At 33.5% G+C, this 19868-nt stretch overlaps 1 protein-coding gene across 3 annotated transcripts in view; it reads right to left on the bottom strand.

Moving 5' to 3' along the window:
• The window catches only part of LOC8269054 (alpha,alpha-trehalose-phosphate synthase [UDP-forming] 1), a 38830-nt gene that overhangs the window by 10674 nt on the left and 8288 nt on the right, over positions 1-19868 (bottom strand). For 2 of the 3 annotated variants that reach the window (XR_007217299.1, XM_048379060.1), the window contains exons 2-8: positions 15926-16381; positions 15637-15734; positions 15110-15498; positions 12590-12704; positions 12321-12422; positions 10122-10272; positions 8592-8680 (exon numbers count right to left, since the gene is read on the bottom strand). Coding sequence is in view for 2 of the 3 variants with exons in the window: in XM_048379060.1 (XP_048235017.1) it covers positions 8592-8680; positions 10122-10272; positions 12321-12422; positions 12590-12704; positions 15110-15498; positions 15637-15734; positions 15926-16301 (1320 nt within the window). In the remaining variant the exon portion in view is untranslated. Of the gene's footprint in view, positions 1-8591; positions 8681-10121; positions 10273-12320; positions 12423-12589; positions 12705-15109; positions 15499-15636; positions 15735-15925; positions 16382-17121; positions 17361-19868 lie in introns of those variants that run through there. The other variant, XM_025159462.2, reaches the window with a different exon arrangement.

Genomic DNA, 19868 nt, shown 5'->3' on the forward strand with positions numbered 1-19868 from the left:
GTTCAATATAGTAGTGCTTTTGTTAGAATAAATAATGATGAGTTAGACAGTCACATTCCAAAAGTGGCACCAAAGAAGGATCAAACAGTTTGGAGCCTTGAGCACATGATTCGGGAGGAATTGTGTGTCATTATTGTCATAAACTAGGCTATATCAAATGGGATTGTAGAATGTTTCAGTACAAGAATCAGGAAAATCACTTGGCCCATATTGCATCTTGTTGGAATAGGAAATATTGACCTAGCTGTAAATATAGGAATTCTAGGCTACATTAAAGGAGATTAGGCAAATCATTAGGCAGATTTCTTATATAGCTGTAATTATGTTCTTTCTTTATTTAGGTGATGTTTATACCTATATATATATATACAATGTAATACATGTAAATTAAGAAGCAATACAACCTATCTTTTCTATTTATTTGCATGGTATCAAAGCCATCCGAAAAAAAAAACCCTAGCCTCCTCAAAGAAAAATCTAGCCACTGCAATTCCACTATGCCTGCAACTCCATTTGATGGGTCAGTCACTAATCCTACTTCTGAAATACCTACTTCATCCAATCAACAAAAAATCTTAGCCACATCTGATTCTCATTCAGTCCAAATAACTACTGTTAGGCTGAATGGAGAGAATTTTCTACACTAGTCTCAGTCTATGCGTATGTATATTCGAGGTAGAGGAAATAGTGGATACTTAACTGGTGAGAGGAAGGAACCAAACATGGATGACCCATCCTATTCTTCTTGGGATGCAGAAAATTCCATGGTTATGACATGGCTAATCAACTCCATGGAGGAAGACATAAGTTCCAATTACATGTGTTATCACACAGCAAAGGAACTTTGGGATAATATCAATTTAATGTATTCAGATCTCGGAAATCAGCCTCAGATATATGAAATCATGCTAAAACTAGGAGAAATCCATCAAGGTGAAGATAGTGTCACCAAATATTTTAATTCTCTGAAACGTCTATGGCAAGACTTGGACTTGTTTAACTTTTATGAATGGAAATCCACTGATGATTGCAATCATTACAAAAAAAAGGTAGAAGATGATCACATTTTCAAATTTCTCATGGGACTTAATGTGGAGTTTGATGAAGTGAGAGGGCGAATCATTGGGAGACAGCCCCTTCCATCTATTGGCGAGATATTTGCTGAGGTTCGACGTGAGGAAAGTCGCAAGCTGGTTATGTTGGGGAAAAAGGCTCAAACAGCAGCACTGAAAATTCTGCATTAGCAATAGCTGAATCCTATGCAAGAAAAGTGAAGAAATTTGATGAAAAGCCCCGTGTTTGGTGTGACCACTGCAACAAACCAAAGCATACACGTGAAAACTGATGGAAACTTCATGTAAAACCAGCTAACTGGAAGGGAAAACATGAAGGCAAGTTCAATCGGACTCCTTTTGCGAATGAAGTTGAAGCTGTCCCCTTCACTCCACAACAAGTTGATCAAATACTAAAGCTGCTGAAATCTAATTTTGGATCATTTGGTACTCCTAATGCTTCCTTGGCACAAACAGGTAGGACAAGTGTCTCAAGTTTATTTCATACTTATATTCCTTGTTCCGGTCATGAAAAAATTCGTATAGCAGATGGTTCTTACACACCAATTGCTGGTAAAGGTACAATCAGTTTGTCAAAAACCTTGACTCTTAAATCTGTCCTCCATATACCTAAACTTGCGTGTAATCTATTATCTGTCAGTAAACTGTCTAAAGATTCCAATTGCTGTGTCATTTTTTGTGACTCCTATTGTGTGTTTCAGGACCAGAATTTGAGGAGGAAGATTGGCAGTGCTAGGATGATAGATGGGCTCTACCATTTTGAAGCTGAAGCCTCCAAAGATGAAAAACCTCATGGACTAAGTAGTGTTAGTTCTATCTCTGTTAAAGATAAAATCATGCTTTGGCATTATAGATTAGGGCATCCTAGTTTTTTCTACCTTAAAAGGTTGTTTCCTACTTTATTTAAAGGAATAGATTGTTCTTGTTTTCATTGTGAATATTGCATTTTATCAAAAAGTCATAAGCACATTTATCATTCAAAGCCTTATCAATCCTCAAGGCCTTTTTATTTAATTCACAGTGATGTGTGGGGTCCCTCACGGATCCATACTTATTCGGAAAAAGAATGGTTTGTCACATTTATCGATGATCATACTCAATTGTGTTGGGTTTTTTTAGTGACTAACAAGTCTGATGTTAAGACAATCTTTCAAAATTTTTACGCTATGATTGAAAATCAATTTCAAACTAAAATCAGTACCCTACATACTGATAATGGTATAGAGTATTTCAATAAAACGCTTGGGAAGTTTTTAAAAGACAAGGGTAGTCAACATAAATCTACTTGTGTTGATACGCCCCAACAAAATGGTATGGCTGAGGGCAAAAATAGACACTTATTGGAAGTGGCTCGTGCTAATATGTTCTCTATGTATGTACCTAAATATTTATGGGGAGAAGCTATTTTAACTGTATCATATTTGATTAATAGAATGCCTACCCGTGTTCTTGATTTTACTACTCCCCTTGAATGTTTTCAACGTTACTTCCCACAACATCGTCTTTCATCCAATTTACCTCTTAAAAGTTTTGGTTGCACAGCCTATATCCATTTATCTAGCAACAAGGATCAATCCAAACTAGATCCAAGGGCTGAGAAATGTGTTTTTGTTGGTTATGCATCAAATAAGAAGGGGTATAAGTTTTTTAATCCCCACAATAAAAAGGTCATAATTTCTATGGATGTTATCTTTCTTGAAATCAGCCTTATTTCAAAAGGAATTTTCTTCAGGGGGAGCACTTCGAGGAAGAAAATAAATGGGACAGCATTGTTTTACCCAAAATTGTGGCTTCTATGCCAAATATTTTTAAAGATAAAACTTCTATTTTGTTAAGCAATATTGAATCTATGACAGAGAAAGAAACACTTCCAAATAATGAGCGTGAGGTTCTTGTTTATACAAGGAGAAAAGATCACAAAAAAGGTAGAGAACTCATCATCTCCTCAGCACCTAGTCAATCCACTACGAATTCAAGTACTCAAGATTCTCCTCAAAATAATGGTTCTTTTGATAATCCTCAAAAATCACATGAATATTGTGATCTTGATGTCCCTATTGCACTTAGAAAAGGAACCCGTTCTTGTACTAATCATCCAATTGCAAATCATTTATCTTATAATAAACTCTCCAAGAGTCATATGGCATTTGTGTCAAAAATCTCAAATCTGTTTATTCCAAGAAATATTCAGGAAGCACTTGATAATCCAAATTGGAGGATGGCAATAATGGAAGAAATGGGTGCGTTGAAAAGGAATGGGACATGGGAAGTGGTAGAATTCCCCAAAGATCAAAAAATTGTTGGTTGCAAATGGGCTTTTACTGTAAAATGTAAAGCAGAAGGCAATGTGGAGCTAGTTAACCTTTGCTCCAGTAGCCAAAATTAACTCTAAACGTGTTTTATTGTCTCTCGCAGTTAATTTCAGTTAGCCACTACACCAACTAGATGTGAAAAATACCTTTCTCAATGGTGATTTAGAAGAGGAAGTGTTCATGAGTCCACCTCCTGGATTTGAAAAATCTATTGGCAAAAACAAAGTTTGCAGACTTAAGAAATCTTTATATGGCCTCAAGCAATCCCCAAGAGTATGGTTTGAACGATTCGGGAAAACAATGAAAAAATATGGATACAATCAAAGTCAAGCAGACCACACCATGTTTTATAAACGTTCTAAGGAAGGTAAAACAGCAGTGTTGGTTGTGTATGTTGATGATATGATTTTAATTGGTGATGATGAGAATGAATTAGCTAGTTTAAAGAAAAAGCTAAGTCAGGATTTTGAGATCAAAGACCTAGGGGCATTAAAGTATTTTCTAGGCATGGAGTTCGCAAGATCACGAGAAGGAATTTCTGTGAATCAAAGGAAATATATCATTGATCTACTAAATGAAACAGGTCTTCTAGGTTGCAAAGCAGCTGAAATTCCAACGGAGGTGAATCTCAAATTAAGTCCTGCAAAGCCAGAGGACATAACTGAAAAGGAGAGGTTGGTGGGCGTGACTTATATATCATCACATACTCGTCCCGATATAGCATTTGCGAGTAAGCATGATTAGCCAATTTATGCACTCACCAGGCCAAGAACACTTTGAAGCTGCCTATAGGATACTTAGATATCTAAAGGGAACACCTGGAAAAGGACTGATGTTTAAAAAATCTGGTCATTTGCAAGTGGAAGTCTATACCGATGCTGATTGGGTAGGTACCACTGCAGATAGAAGGTCAACATCACAGTATTGCACTTTTATTGGAGGAAATCTTGTTTCCTGGAGGAGCAAAAAACAAAATGTTGTAGCACGTAGTAGTACTGAAGCTGAATTCAGATCTCTTGCACATGGAATTTGTGAAGCAATGTGGATTAAAACGTTACTAAAAGATTTGGAACTACCTATTTCCCTCCCCATGAAAGTCTATTGTGACAACAAAGCTGCTTGTTCCATTGCACATAATCCAGTTCATCATGATCGGACTAAGCATGTTGGAGTTGACAAGCACTTTATCAAAGAGAAGATTGAAAGTGGACTGATTTGTATTCCTTATATTCCTACATCTCAACAAATAGCTGATATTTTTACCAAAGGACTACTGAAAAGACAATTTGATTTTCTAGTAAGCAAGCTGTCAATGGGAGATATTTTTCAACCAGCTTGAGGGGGAGTGTTGGAATAGGAAATATTGACCTAGCTGTAAATATAGGAATTCTAGGCTACATTAAAGGAGATTAGGCAAATCATTAGGCAGATTTCTTATATAGCTGTGATTATATTCTTTCTTTATTTAGGTGATGTTTGTACCTATATATATATACAATGTAATACAAGTAAATTAAGAAGCAATACAACCTATCTTTTGTTAGAATAAATAATGATGAGTTGGACAGTCACATTCCAAAGTGGCACCGAAGAAGGATCAAACAGTTTGGAGCCTTGAGCACATGATTTGGGAGGAATTGTGTGTCATTATTGTCATAAACTAGGTTATATCAAATGGGATTGTAGAATGTTTCAATACAAGAATCAGGAAAATCACTTGGCCCATATTGCATCTACTAATGATGCATCTGCGAAGTCAGTTCTTATCTCTGCACATGAATTTGCCAATTTCACTTAGTACTAAGAGTCACTAAAATCTTCATCCACTCTAGCCATTGCTGTTGCTGATTCAGGTAAATTAAATGCAAGTCTTATTCTTCATCCTACAAATGGGTCATTAATTTTGGTGCCACAGACCATATGACAAGTAATTCTAGTCACTTTAATGTTCTTGTCCATACTTCGCGAATTGATAATGCTAAAGAATATGTGCCATTATCTTTTCAAAATTATATGATTTAGAATGGCATCCTTCATCAAATCTCTTGCATTAGTACTCCATCTCAAAATGGAGTAGCAGAACGAAAGAATAGACTGCTTGAAACAGCAAGAGCCTTAATATTTCAAATGAATGTTCCTAAAATTTTTTAGTCTAACGCAGTTTCAGCAACATGGTTCCTGATCAATTGTATGCCTTCATATATTCTTCATGGTGAAACTCCTTATAGTATTTTTTCCCTAATAACTCATTATTTCCTATTGATCCTAAAATATTTGGTAGTACTTGTTCTGTTTGGGATGTCCGTCCTCGTATCACCAAACTACATCCCAAATCTTTAAAAGTGTATATTCCTTGGTTTATTCTTATATTCAAAAAGGATATAGATGTTATTGTCGTAGTTTTAAAAGAAACCTTATCTCTACTGATGTTATTTTCATGGAAGGAACACTGTACTTTCTAACAACTATTCCAATATGTTAGGGAGAGGATGTTGATTTGTTAGTTCATACTATCATATCATTTGAACCCATCTCTGGACCAATTTATGTCAAGCCTCCCATTGATCGGGTTTACTCCATACAACAGCATCCTCCTAATTCATGTCCTGCACTAACTCTAACATTTGATTCGGTTTCCAGTGATGATCTTCCTATTTCTCTATGCAAAATTAAACGTCAATATACTTATCTTGTTTCTTCTTTTGTTTCTTATCAGCATTTGTCACCTCCTTCTTGTTCATTTATTGCCTCCCTGAATTCTATCTCTATTCCAAAAATTGTTCATGAAGCTCTCTCACATCCTAGATGGTATAAAGCAATACTTGAGGAGATGTATGCTTTAGATGACAACGGTATTTGAACTTTGGTTGATTTACCTTCAAGGAGAAAGGACATTGGGTATACATGGGTGTTTACAGTTAAAGTTAATCCTAATAGATCTATTGCTCGACTAAAAAGCTCGTCTTGTTACCAAAGGATATGCTCAGACCTATAGGGTGAATTCTTCGGACACATTTTCTCCTGTTGCAAAATTGACATTTGTCAAGTTATTTATTTCTATACAAGCAACTCATAATTTACATCAGCTAAATATCAAGAATGTTTTTCTTTACAATGAGCTTTAGGAGGATGTGTACATGGAGCAACCTCCCGGATTTGTTGCTTAGTGAGAGTATGGGAAAGTTTGTCGCCTTTGCAATTCCCTATATGGTTTGAGACAAAGTCCTCGTGCTTAATTTAGCAAATTTAGTCAAACTATTGAAAAGTAGCATGATGAAAAGTAAGTCTAATCACTGTGTTGGAAAGTCTGATAATCAGAGATTTGGCTTTGATTCAGCCATATCACAGATATATGCTAGGATTTGTATTCTATGTAAATATAGATAGTCAACTCTATAAATTAGAAAAGATAGGCAGTTGTCCATATTACATTTATTTTTTCCTTTTTCCTATTATTCCTCTCCTTATTTAAAGAGGACATTGTACTCATTCAAAAATCAATCAAGACACTTTTCCTTGAATATTTTCTGAGTCTATGTTTTCTACAAACAATCTGAAGCTGGCATCATTCTTTTATTTGTATGTGTGGATGACATTATCATTACTAGGAGTGATACTATAGGAATCTCATCTCTTCAAGTCTTTTTTTCATTCTCATTTCACACGAAATACTTAGGAATGTTAAAGTAATTCTTGGGCCTTGAGGTTATGAGTAAGACCGGTATCTTCTTATCTCAGAGGAAATATGTGCTTGATTTATTAACTGAGATGAGAAAATTAAGGACAAAGCCAATGCTCTAATGATTCCGAATGTACAATTTACAAAAAATGGTGAATTGTTTGAGGATCCTGAGAAATACAGAAGACTGGTTGGGAAGTTGAAATATCTTACAGTAACTTGTCCAGATATTGCATATTCTATCAGTATGGTGAATTCGTTTGCTCCAACAATTCATCATTAGGCAACTTTAGAATTTGTGTTACTTGAAATGAGCACTAAGACGTGGTATCTTAGATGCAAATCATGAACACACATATATTGAATGTTTTGCAGATGCAGACTGAGTAGGTTCCAAGGTGGATAGAATATCAACATCGGGCTATTGTGTTTTTGTTGGAGGAAACCTAGTCACCTGGAAGTGTAACAAGCAACATCTATCTCGATCCAGTGCGGAAGCAGAATATAGGGCCATGGTACAGTTTGTGTGTGAAATAATATGCATATATCAGCTCCTGATTAAAGTGGGACTTAAGACTTCAATACCAGCGAAGTTATGGTGTAATACCATGTTGCTCTTCATATTGCATCTAATCTCATGTTTCATAAGCGAATTAAACATCTTAAATTGATTGCCATTTCGCTCATAAAAGAATACAGCAAAATTTGATTTCCACAGGATATGTGAAGACTGGGGAACAATTGGGAGATATTTTCACAAATACTCTAAATGGAGTTCGGGTTAATTACCTTTATAACAAACTTGGGGGCATGATTAACATCTATGCTAAATATTGAGAGGGAGTGTTACAACCTATACATATCAGTATAGATTATACGTAATCATAAAAAAATCGTATGATTATACAATAGCTTAATTATAGGGATGTAATCAGTAGTTGACCTTCCTATTTTGGTCAAACTAGCTTGTATATATACATGTAAATTCCTCAATACATATCACTATAAACAATTCCTTTCTTTCTCTGTTTACTCTTGCATTTCAAGTTATAAGCCTATATATTGGCATTCTCATTTGTGAAACAGATATGTGGCTTTCATCAACTCTTACCTCCCAAATTATTATCTCCACAAATTCTTGTATTTTAATCTGCAGATTTGACAATTTAAATTTTCTTAGTAGACCTTGGTGATCTTGCTTGTTCATTGGCAAGAGATTAATTTTGTCAAGATTTCAAAGATTCTTAATACTGAACAGTTTTTCCAAATATATATGCTATTGATTTATAATAATTCTAACTCAAAGCTTCCACAACAGTAATATTTGCTCAGGTGCAATGTTGCCTCTACCCTTCCTCATGAAAATACATATACAGCCTCTAGAACCAAATATGATCTGTCTAAGGCTATATATTCCACGGTGTATAATGGAGATAATGCACTCTCCAGCTAACAATCTAAAGTAACGATTAATTTTTCAATGGGCAATTCATATTAAACAACATGGCCAAGCAGTCAAACACGTACCAAATGATGTATTGGAACAGCAGTCAGTGTTCCAAATCTACCATTAATCCTCCCAACAATCTCATGAACCTGGCTTGTAAGTTTTTGATCTGTGAGCAGTATGACAAAAACATAAATTGGTCAACAATTTTCTTGAAAGAAATATAACCCATATTTACACAGTGATGCAAGGCTAAGTAGCCATTTACTTATAACTACAAGCGCAAGCCCAAAAACTTTCTAAAAGAAAAATTCATAAATACATATGTTGCAGATTAACCAAATTAGAAGCAAGTGTAAACTTAAGGGCACATTGAACCTGTGATTCTCAAGCACTGGGAGTCACTCAACAGGCGGCAAATGAGTGGGCACGGCTTGAACACTTATGACGCGTTTAAAATTTATATAGGTAACTATATCCATTTGACAAAAATTATGCGCAACGCACTCATTTATCAGATTAAAAAAGCATCTTACAAACTTTAAGCAGAAAATAGATAAGATTTCTTTTCCTATTAAGAAAAAAAGATAGAAAAGATTGAATCCTACAATATTTAGGAAACGATCAACCAAAGAAATCTTATTTCCTGGAGGTAATACATTCAAAAACGTATTATTGGCTACCCCACTAGCTAGGCAATTTAATACATTCTAAACAAAATAAAACTTATACACAGAAAAATATTTTGTCTTGCCATCATGTATTTCTTGCTGGTCAAATTATTTCACTTCCTAAATGTGTGTGCACAAGATATTGTACAATCTCCTTTCTAAGTTCCTAGAAATACAAAATCACTAAAACATGACAAAAACTTGTAGTTCTTAAGTAGTAATTTTCAGGGAAGATAAGGATTTGCTCAAACTTAAATAATCAAGTTGATAAATTTAAAAGGTGACCTTCAGTTGATTTTTCATCATTAAATAAAAGCTATAGAACTGAAGCTGTGAAAGAAAATCCTAAAGCAAGAAAAACAGAAAGACAGAAGCTTTTCTTGACCCTCAAAAGGACGCTAAGAAACTAAAGAAAAAGAAAAGAAAATTAACAGAAAATATTTGTTAAGAAAGTACCAAGATAAAAATAAAATAAAATAAAATAAAAAGGGGAGAGATATCACCCCTGTCAGAATATTTAGTATATTTTCACCAATATGGCAAAGAATAACAATTAAATCCCAATATTGTCCTTGTGGTGTATAGCTAAAAATTCCAATCCTTGAATATTGCCATAGCAACAAAGACAACAACCTTTTCTTTCTTACAATTACAATCTACTTTTCTTATACACTTGCTAAATTATTTATATATAATATAAACATTTGGGACTGTTTGTTTTCTCATTTTGTAACTTATCTTGGATAAAATTAACATAGGCACTTTGGAAAGATTTGCTCAAGAACTAAGATAGACCTTTCTCATTTCAGCTTTTGTTATTTAAGCAAGTTAAATAGCAAGCTTCATTAGTGTAGTTATGCCAAGAAACAGATAGATTCTAAAGCAGACAATATAATAATAGCACTGCTCAGTAAACAAGAAGCAAGTTACGAAGCATACACTCTGGAACATCAGTACGTGTTGGTACAGCAATCTGCAGCAGAACAACTTTATCACGCCAGTGAGAGTTTTCCTCGAGAAATTTTTCAAATGCTAGTATCTTCTGTGGAATTCCCTTAATCATATCAAGGCGATCAACACCTAACATTACCTGTTAATTAACAAATTTATAAGCATTGATAACAAACAAAAGGAACAGGGACCTTGACAAATGTAGTAGTAAAAGTAAGAATTCAAGGGTTTCACTAAAGAAACTACAGTGGAGAAGAATCATAAATGTTCTGGTAGATGAATGCAAGCAAGGCTCTTTGTTATTTCTTTACAACTGCTCCAAGTAATAAATAAATCACAAACAACAGCACTTACAATAGTACCTTTTACAATAATTAAAATAAGACTGTAAACAGTCTTAACTTCTGATACACAAACACCCATCCTATTTGTGTCGTCTTGGAAACATAATAAAATGGGCGTCCATCTGTAGAATTTTGAGTTGTTACTCAGTACACAAGGAACATCTTAGTCACTTTAACTAACATGAATGTGAGATTTTATTTTTGGCATCATTTCCATTATAATCTTCAGACCCTAATTTGTTCACATTAAAAGTGGAGTAGGAATGGAAATGAAATGGATGCCTAAGTGTGATAATCTTTGTTCCTCTTCCATTTTCACAATAAACTAAATAGTAAAAAAAAAGTAAATTAGTGAACTCTTATGTATAGCCAGCCAGCCACTAAGGACACACTCATGTGCAGCCAGTCAGCCAATAATGACACATTTACGCATAGCCAACCAGCCATATAGCATTTTCTCAACAAAGAAAGACATGACAAGGAAGCAATCAGACAGAACCCTCCTTATATTCGCAAATGGGAACCAATTTTGTCCGTGATAAATAGGCTTGGGTAGAACTCATTCCCAAAAGCTAGCTCAAAGGAAGAGTGTCTAATCCATTTATATACACTATAACAGCCTAGTAACCAAGCGATGTGGGATAAATACAACATTGAGAGCATAACACACCTCCCATACCTAGACAGATCCCTACAACCATAAAATGATAATAATAATAATAATAATAATAATTAATAATTAAAAGGATTGTTAAAACCACGAGTCTGCTAGAATAAGACATCCAATTTTTTCATTGACAAAGTAGCTTCAACATTAACCATTTAAATGAAAAGTAGGTCATGACATGATCCTCATCCACTATATAAAAGATGACAAGTTTTTACCCACTGCAGACTCCTTGGTCTCAGTTTTTTTACAAAAATGAAGCAACGCAATAGTTCCAGAAACCTCTATGGAAAAAACTGAGTGGCCATATAATAGATGATGCACGATGATATAAAACTCAAGCATGTATAGGCCAAATTGCTTCAGAATGGTAGTCTTGGTGATGCTCACTTGTTGAGACAATGGGGTATCAGAACAGCTGATCTTTAATGATAACCCAAAGCTTAATAGATACAAAAGGTTATTTTATTAAAACGTTTATTCATAAAAGCATATCTTTACGATGCAAGTGCTCAAAATTTTCACATGCAGTTAATAATTCATTCTCCACCAAATAAATCTACCTAGCAATTAACATATAACTTAAAACTCAGCCCCACATGAAAATTGAAACTCCAAAATAAAGCCAGTTGCCAAATCAATTGACTGTTATAAAGGACACATTCAATTTAACGTAGTCTTATAGATGACTTTATATGATGAAACTAAAACCAGTGAGAAATAATGTCGTCGATTCAAGTGGAAACTACACAAACAAAAATAGTTGATGATTCCACGACTAAAAAAGAAAAAACTAAAATCAGTACTTCAAATGATCTCTTATGAAAACAGAAAACCATTTTTCTTGACATGGCTTGCTTTTGCCCTTTAAGCAGGAAAGAAGCTAAAGAGAATTGATTGGCCATAACCGGACAACCAGCAGCATCACCAGTAGATAACAGTAACCACAATTTTTTCAAATTCATAGAACTGTAAAATCAAAAACTTGGACTACATTTATATAAGTCCAAGCATTTTGTTAGTCATACACTGAAAGGATATTGATATTTTCTGAAGTAATCTAAAGCCCAAACTCTAAGAAATGCCAACAAATATTTATGTTGCAATTAATCTGCAAAATATAAGTCATATCTCTGAAAATGTTTTGCCAACAAGTTTAAAAATGACCATATCTACCTTTCGGCCAGCAAATCTTTCTTTTAGTTCTTTGATGTGCTCCTGGACTTGAGGGACCTCTAGTGCTCTTATGAAACGCTCAGAGTCTATCCCAATGGGGAACTGATATTGCCAAAGAAAAAAAACCCTGTATTAGTGCAGATAATAATATGATTGTTAGTTCTTTAATGTAGAACTGTTGAGTTTTCACATGCTTAGTGCAACACCAAAAATATGATGAGTGACTGTGAGATGCAAGGCAATTAATGAATAATTCTGCTTAAACATACAGCAGCAACTCTAGTCAGCCTCCCTTGATCTTCTACTCCTTCGGGGGTGCCCTCAAGTCCAAGAATACGAGTACAAGCACTGACAAAATGCCGTGCATAGTCATAGGTATGAAATCTGGAGAAAGAAAATAAATCATGGTTCAAACTTGCAGTGATATCAATTCCTAGGAAGAGTGCTAAAAGCATTGATAAGTAGTAATCAAGAATAAGCAGTTTAAACAAAACAAGAACTATATCTTGATTAAGTACCAAAATTCTCCTTGCTTTTAAACATGATCCCCCCCCCCCCAAAAAAAAAAAAAAAAAGAAAAATAATAAAACCAATATTTTCATAGATCAGTGGTGAATGTTAAAAGGAGTTGTAAGAATTTGAGAAGTAAAAATTACATGCATGGCAAAGAGAAGAAATTGAAGAGGAATAGAGGGGACTAAATTAACTTAAGATCATCAAATTACAATGAAAAAGGAATGCAGCATTCACCTATAAGAAGCATCAATGTCAATAAATTAACATGCTCTGGCTGTTTTAGCAGAATAATTTATGTGATAGAATGCACGCATGTGTCATTTATGTCTTACCTCAGGGAATGGGTCCAGTTCTAAATCGTAATAGATCAGAAGAGGTGTGCATAGATAATCATAGTCAGATAGAGAAACTTGGATTTGATTTATTAATTATATGTTCATACTTAGATACGTTCACTTCCTCTAAGTGTGCCATAATCTATGTCTAAGACACTCGATACAAGTAATTCCACAGTGATGCACAGAAGTCTCTGAAACCTCCATATATGTCAACGACAACTGGAAGTCACAAACAATTTATGCCATCGGAATGCATAAATGCTCATGTTCATACCCACAAAGCTGTTACTGACTGTAAAGCAGATTTTGGTACCTATCCAGTTAATCAAGGTTTCTTGATCATTGACATAAACAAGCTACAAGTGGTTCCACAAACTAGCTGCTTCTTAGAATGAGTAATGCCAATTTAACACATTAAAAGGAGACAGAATTACATCCCCTGATTATCTGTAATAAATGTCATATGCAAGCATTTAAGCCACTAAAGTGAGCAATAAGTGGATGCAATTACTGAAAATATCAACAGCACCTGAACTGAATATGAATATATTCAAGGACAATAAATATAAGAGAGAAATTTATATGGACATATATATCAACTCAATTAAGCCGTAGTCTCAGTCTAGCTAAAGGTCAGCCATATAGATTTACCTCCACTTTACTCAACTAAGGACTATATATGTAGGAAGGTCTAGTGCTACTAGTCCTTCTTCACTAATTATCTCTGATTCTTCCTTGCACAAGTATATATATATATATATATATGCCAATTTAGAAGAAATTAAGAAATTGGAATGAAGGAAATGCAAAATTGCAAGAACTAATGGAGAACAAAATAATCCTCTTCACTTGGCCTTTCTGCTGAAAAGCATCAAATTAATCAGCCGTGCATTCAAGGAGCAATACCCATGTTTCACTAAGAATGTATAGGAGGTTATTCACCAGCTCATTTGACCAATTTTGAGGTAGTAAAGTTATCAAAGACACGCCTAAGCAAACAAACAAAGACAAAAGGCAGCAGGGACCACAAGGAGCTATAAAAGTAACCACGAGGAGCTAACCTAAACTGCTCTATTAAAACAAGAACAACTCCATAAAATTGCACATCAATGCACCTAACTTATAGTGCAAAGAAGAGAAGGCTTGAGAGAGAAATTCAAAACATACTCGAAGAAGTTCCGCTTTGTTCTTCACATACAATACCTATTCCAAATCTTATGGGTCATTTCTATTTAAGTTCTAGTGCCAATCAATTTTCATATTTATTTTCCTGTTAGAATAGAGCTCAGGTGTATCGTGAGATTTCCACATATGCTGGAACAGACAGATGCCATATCAAGGTTTTATATTTTGTCAGATGGCAAATCTCAAACTAAATATCTCAATGTCAAGCCTATAGTCATTCCTACAGTTGATGGTGTCAAAATTATAAAGATACTGAATGGAATTTGCAGAGTAGCTTATGTGTTATTTATCATTCACATATGTAACATATTTACCAGGCACTAACGTTCTGTCGCTTTTCAGCAACTGTAGTAAATAACAAAGTAAGATAAAGTTCAACGGGAGAATATCAAAACTTAAAGACAACACAAGCTGTCTCTTTGTTTTCAGCATAGGAGCCACTACATCAGCACCTTATCTCCTATCCATACTGCGATAATATTTTGGACAAATTGCAGAAAAATCCCGAGAGACAATGTGAATTCAGAACAGTCAGAAAACCAGATCACTATAGAGAGCATATAGCATAAAATGGAAAGACAATCATAAACTGAAGTATTAAAAGGAAAAAAAATGTCTGCAAGTTTGATCAGCATATAAAACTGCCACAATCTTATACCAACAGCTTCATGGTATTATTTCAACCATGAAAAGCAGAAGGGAGAGACCATATAATTTAACAGAGAGACATACATGACAAGTGAAGCTTACCCAACCAAATCAGCAGCAAGAACTGAATGCAGTAGCTCCGATCGAGATGGAAGTGTCCTATGGATTTCAGAAGAAGGAAAGGGTGTATGAAGAAACCAACCAACTTTCATATTACTATTGTATTCTTTCAAACATTTTGGTAGGAACATTAGATGGTAATCATGGCACCAAACAACATCACCCTCTTCATAATGCTTATTGACCACATCAGCAAACATTTGATTAGCCTTTTTATATGCAGCAAACTGAGACTGGAAGCTTCTAGTTGTGGCAAGGCGATCTTCTTGCGGAAGTCCAAGGTAATGAAAAAGAGGCCATAAGATGTTGTTGCAGTAGCCATTATAATATTGATGGACAATCTCTTCATCAAGAAATACTGGTATGCACCTCTGACAAAATTGAAAGGATGGGAGAGGTCAGCAGATTAAAAAGTGAATAGTGAAATCAAGATATCCATGTCAGGCATAGGTAACATTCATGATTCAATAAAATTCAATAAAAAAAATTCTGGAAGCATAGAATTTTACTTTTTCAGCCAAAGCTTTAGTAAGTGCCTTCTGGCCAATCTCATCTGGCACATTTACCCCAGCCCAGCCAATCCATCTTGCCTCAAAATCCTTCACACCTTGGATGATAGCCAAAATGCATTAGATTCCTCGTTGTTAAATATAATCAACGAAAGGCATATAATAATCTTTTTATGACACAAAGCAGAATGATGCCGATGGCCAAAAAGATAAATGCAAACTTACAAGAGAACTAAACTCAGCTTAGCCACATTAGATGATAATACAATGCATAGAAGAAGATACTTACCTAGAAGAGCACTAACCAGGCCTCCAGCACTTATCTCTAAAGACCATGAATCTTCACCTCTTCTAACAGCAGAGACGGGTAGCCTATTGGCCACCACCAACAGGCGTTGCCTTATAGGCTTTATACCATCATTCTTTTCACATCCCTCAGGAAGTTCCCTTGAAGCTGCAACTGCCCCTTCTAGGTATTGCTCAATATATGAATTGTTTGAGTTGTCACCTTCTCTCGAACGCACATCATATTCACATGGTTCAGTCACCTCATTTGATGAATGTGAAGAAGCCTTGTAAATTTTCTTTAGCTCTATTTCTCGCAACAGCCGTTGTACACGACTTGAGTAGGGTGTTGGGTTACCGTTGTACTGGTTTCCAGGCATGCGCTCACTTTACAAGCCCAACCTCCACAACCACCAATTGAATGACCCTCTCAGGTTGTCCTTAATACCAAATTTATGTCCTACATTTTATCAAAAGGTGAATCAACTTTTATTCAATGGGACTGTAAACCACATAAACTTCTTAAAGCTTCCCAAGTTGGGTATTACCAAGAGAGCACAAATCACAATTATAAAAGTACACATATTTCTACTGCAGTATTTTTTTGAAAAAAATAAAATAAAATCATGAATGAATTTAAAACGCATAAGCAGCATTTTTTAGTATATTCATCAAACAAGCCACCAACAAAGTGACAGAAGCGAGCTAAAAGAAAAAGATAACAAAGATAATGGGATCCACAGAATTGCACTCACACGAGGCAACAAAATGGGGTCTATATAAAATCCTGATTATCCAAGCCCAAAATATTAAAGACCCACATCCAAACAAAAAAAAAAAATTTAAAAACAGACATTGGAAAAGCATCGCCACCACTACCACCACCACCACGCTTGAAAATAAAGACTTAAAAAACAGAACGGGCAGACAGCAGACAACAATAACCATGACATTCACACACGCACAAGTCGACTGTTACTTTCACTGAGATTAGAAAACGAACACATTGCTTGAAAATATCAATAAGCAAATAAGTTTTATATTAAACTCAAGAAAGATACAACAAAAACAAATCCAAATAACTCCAACTTTTACTTAATGGTATTGGAGCCGTCTCAAGAACTGTGAGCCAAGGAATTAGAACTCTTGTCGGAGTCTATTTTTATTTTCTTTTTAGAACAAAAAAATTGACTAACTTACAAAAGGGCACACATGAAACAGATTGGCAGCAGACCCTTGAAGCAAAAACAAGAATTCCCGCCCAATCTTTGTATGATTACTTCTACGATTGAGCATGAACAAGTTGATAGATAGAAGGGGCGAGAGAGTGAAAGAGAAAAGGGAAAAGGACAAAGGAAGCAGCGAGATACTCGTGTAAGCTTTATAGGATGCATAAGGACTCAAAGCCATGCAGCCAGGTAGTGACAGACAAAAAGATTTTGTTTTGAAAAGGGAAAGAAAAAGTAAAGGAAACAAAATCAAATGGGTCTGATTTTGTAAACCCCATGCTAAAGCTAATAATACCTTTTAAGTTTCTCAGTAGCATTAGCTTGTAAACTGGACTCTCTTTTCTTTTCTTTTCTGTTTTTTAAAGCAAAATTTTGTTATTATTTTTTTAATAAGATTTAGTGCTATAGAAGTTAGGTGAGATCATTTAGATGCAATGATGCCCATATTGGTGAAAGATTTCTTTCCATTTTTTAAGGAAATATATTTATTCTTTTCCTTTTAGCCACATTTCTATTTTTTTTTTCTCCCATTAAAAGTCCTTTCTGGGATTCCATTTGGTCAATTTTTTTAAAAATAAAATTTAGATATTTTGAGTTTTAAAAGCTAGTTCTCAAGAGATATTTCTCTAAAAGTATGTTATAAAAAAGCTTAACAATTAATTAAATTAAGAGTATTTTTAATATTTGTTTAACTCTTAATAGCAATTTTGAATGTGATTAGGTGTTTTGCACTTAATGATTAACTGTTTATCTTTTATTTTTTACTCTATGTTCATGAAAATAAAAGGAGAAGAATGTCAGGAAAAAATAGAGAAAATATTAGATAAAATTTAGCTTCGTTTTCATGCTTCCATAGACAAATTAATATGGAATATTTCCTCTTTGAATATTTAAATTTCTATTTTTGTACTACTTATTAATTATTATAGGAGTAAAGTAGTAATTTAAAGAGTATCCATCCTACTTTTTCTTTATTTTGGATAGAATATGATTGTGTGGTCCACTAATTATTTTATCTTTTTTCATTCTTTTTCTAATTTTCTTTTCGCTGGAGGAAGATAACATTTTATTTTATTTTTTCTTCTCTTTTTTCTTTTTTCAACAAAAGAGGGCATCTTCAATTTTATTTTTATTCATTTCAATATTCTCCTAACCCATATTATAATTTTTTTTAATAATATGATATTAAAGATAAAATGAATTTCAAAATTATTTGTTAAGTAATTTACTATCAAAATAACTACTAGAGTATAAATTATTTTTTGTATTCCTAATAAAACTTCTATATTGATTTTTTATTTTCAAATTTATGTTAAACCACTTGAAAAATGATTATATTATTAAAAATATGTATTAATTTTAATAAAAATAATTCAGTTTTCATTAATCGAAAACTTAGCTATTTTACTTATCTATTATTAAAAACACTTTACTAGTAAAGTACAAGTAAATAAAAATAGTAGTAATGATGATAATAATATTTACACAACAATAAAAAATAATAATACAATAAAAATAATAATAATAATAATAATAATTAAGTATATAGCATATATATATATATATATATATATATTATAACATATAATACAGTATATATGTAAAAACGATTTTTACCACAACTAAAATTGAAAAATGGATATCAAAAATTTAAAATTGAAAGAAAAAATTTATTATTTGTTCAATTATCCTTTTTTATTTTATTTGATTTAATCTGATTTCTAAAATTATGAATTTTATTCCGACCACCATTTCAAGTTTATTATTATAATGAGATATTTCGATATTGAAATATCTTGGCATCTGTTTCAAACTATTTTAGATTATATATATATTTAAAATTTAAAAAATTTAAAATATACTTTTTAAACATCCAACATCAATTTTAAAACACTTGAAATAAAATTGATGAAAGTAGATGATCAAAACTTACTAATCAATATTTACTAGCATTTTTATTTCTTAATTCTAGTTTTTCTTTTGCAAAATTTAGAATGCTTCTCTGAACAATAATTAGACAATATTTAAAAAGCATCAAATTTTTATATTTTTCCTAAGTTGTAAAAAAACATGTATATTTCTTAAAAGATTAAATATTTAAAAATAAATATCGTATCATTATATAATATTTCAAAATCAAATAGAGAAATCACATAAAAAATTAATATTCAAGTTTTGATCTCGATAATCAATTAAGAAATATAATATTTTATCTGAGTATTTTTCTTATAAAATTCTCAGTTCTTAATATTTAAAGTCTTTTATACTTAGAAATAAAAAGTGCTATCCAAATTGCGAACGCGACTTATGCAAACTTTAAAGGACTTTAAGTGAGTAGCGACCTCAATTGAAGCTCACGACCGTAGAATTGTGACAAATAGTTATAGAAAGTTTTGCAACATAATTGGCAACCGTGATATAACATGCGAATCAATTTTAAAAAAGAACAGTAGGAACTACGACTACGCTCAAGGAATCATGACCACAATATTTTTATAGCAGTTTCCAAGTTGTCAATGGTCACATTAAGGACTAATACTAAAGCACCATGTGTCACTAGTAATTGGACACTTTTAAGATTCGTGACGGTAATTCTAGAATTGCGATTGCTATTTTCTTATAGCAACTGTGACTGCATTCTGACAATATAGAGCTAGTGCAAGGGTTATAGACTAAAGTTCTTTTATAATAGTTGCTTAGAGGTTTAAGGCTATAAAT

This window comes from Ricinus communis, chromosome 9, assembly GCF_019578655.1.
Source record: "Ricinus communis isolate WT05 ecotype wild-type chromosome 9, ASM1957865v1, whole genome shotgun sequence".
In the NCBI taxonomy this organism is placed as follows: Eukaryota; Viridiplantae; Streptophyta; class Magnoliopsida; order Malpighiales; family Euphorbiaceae; genus Ricinus; species Ricinus communis.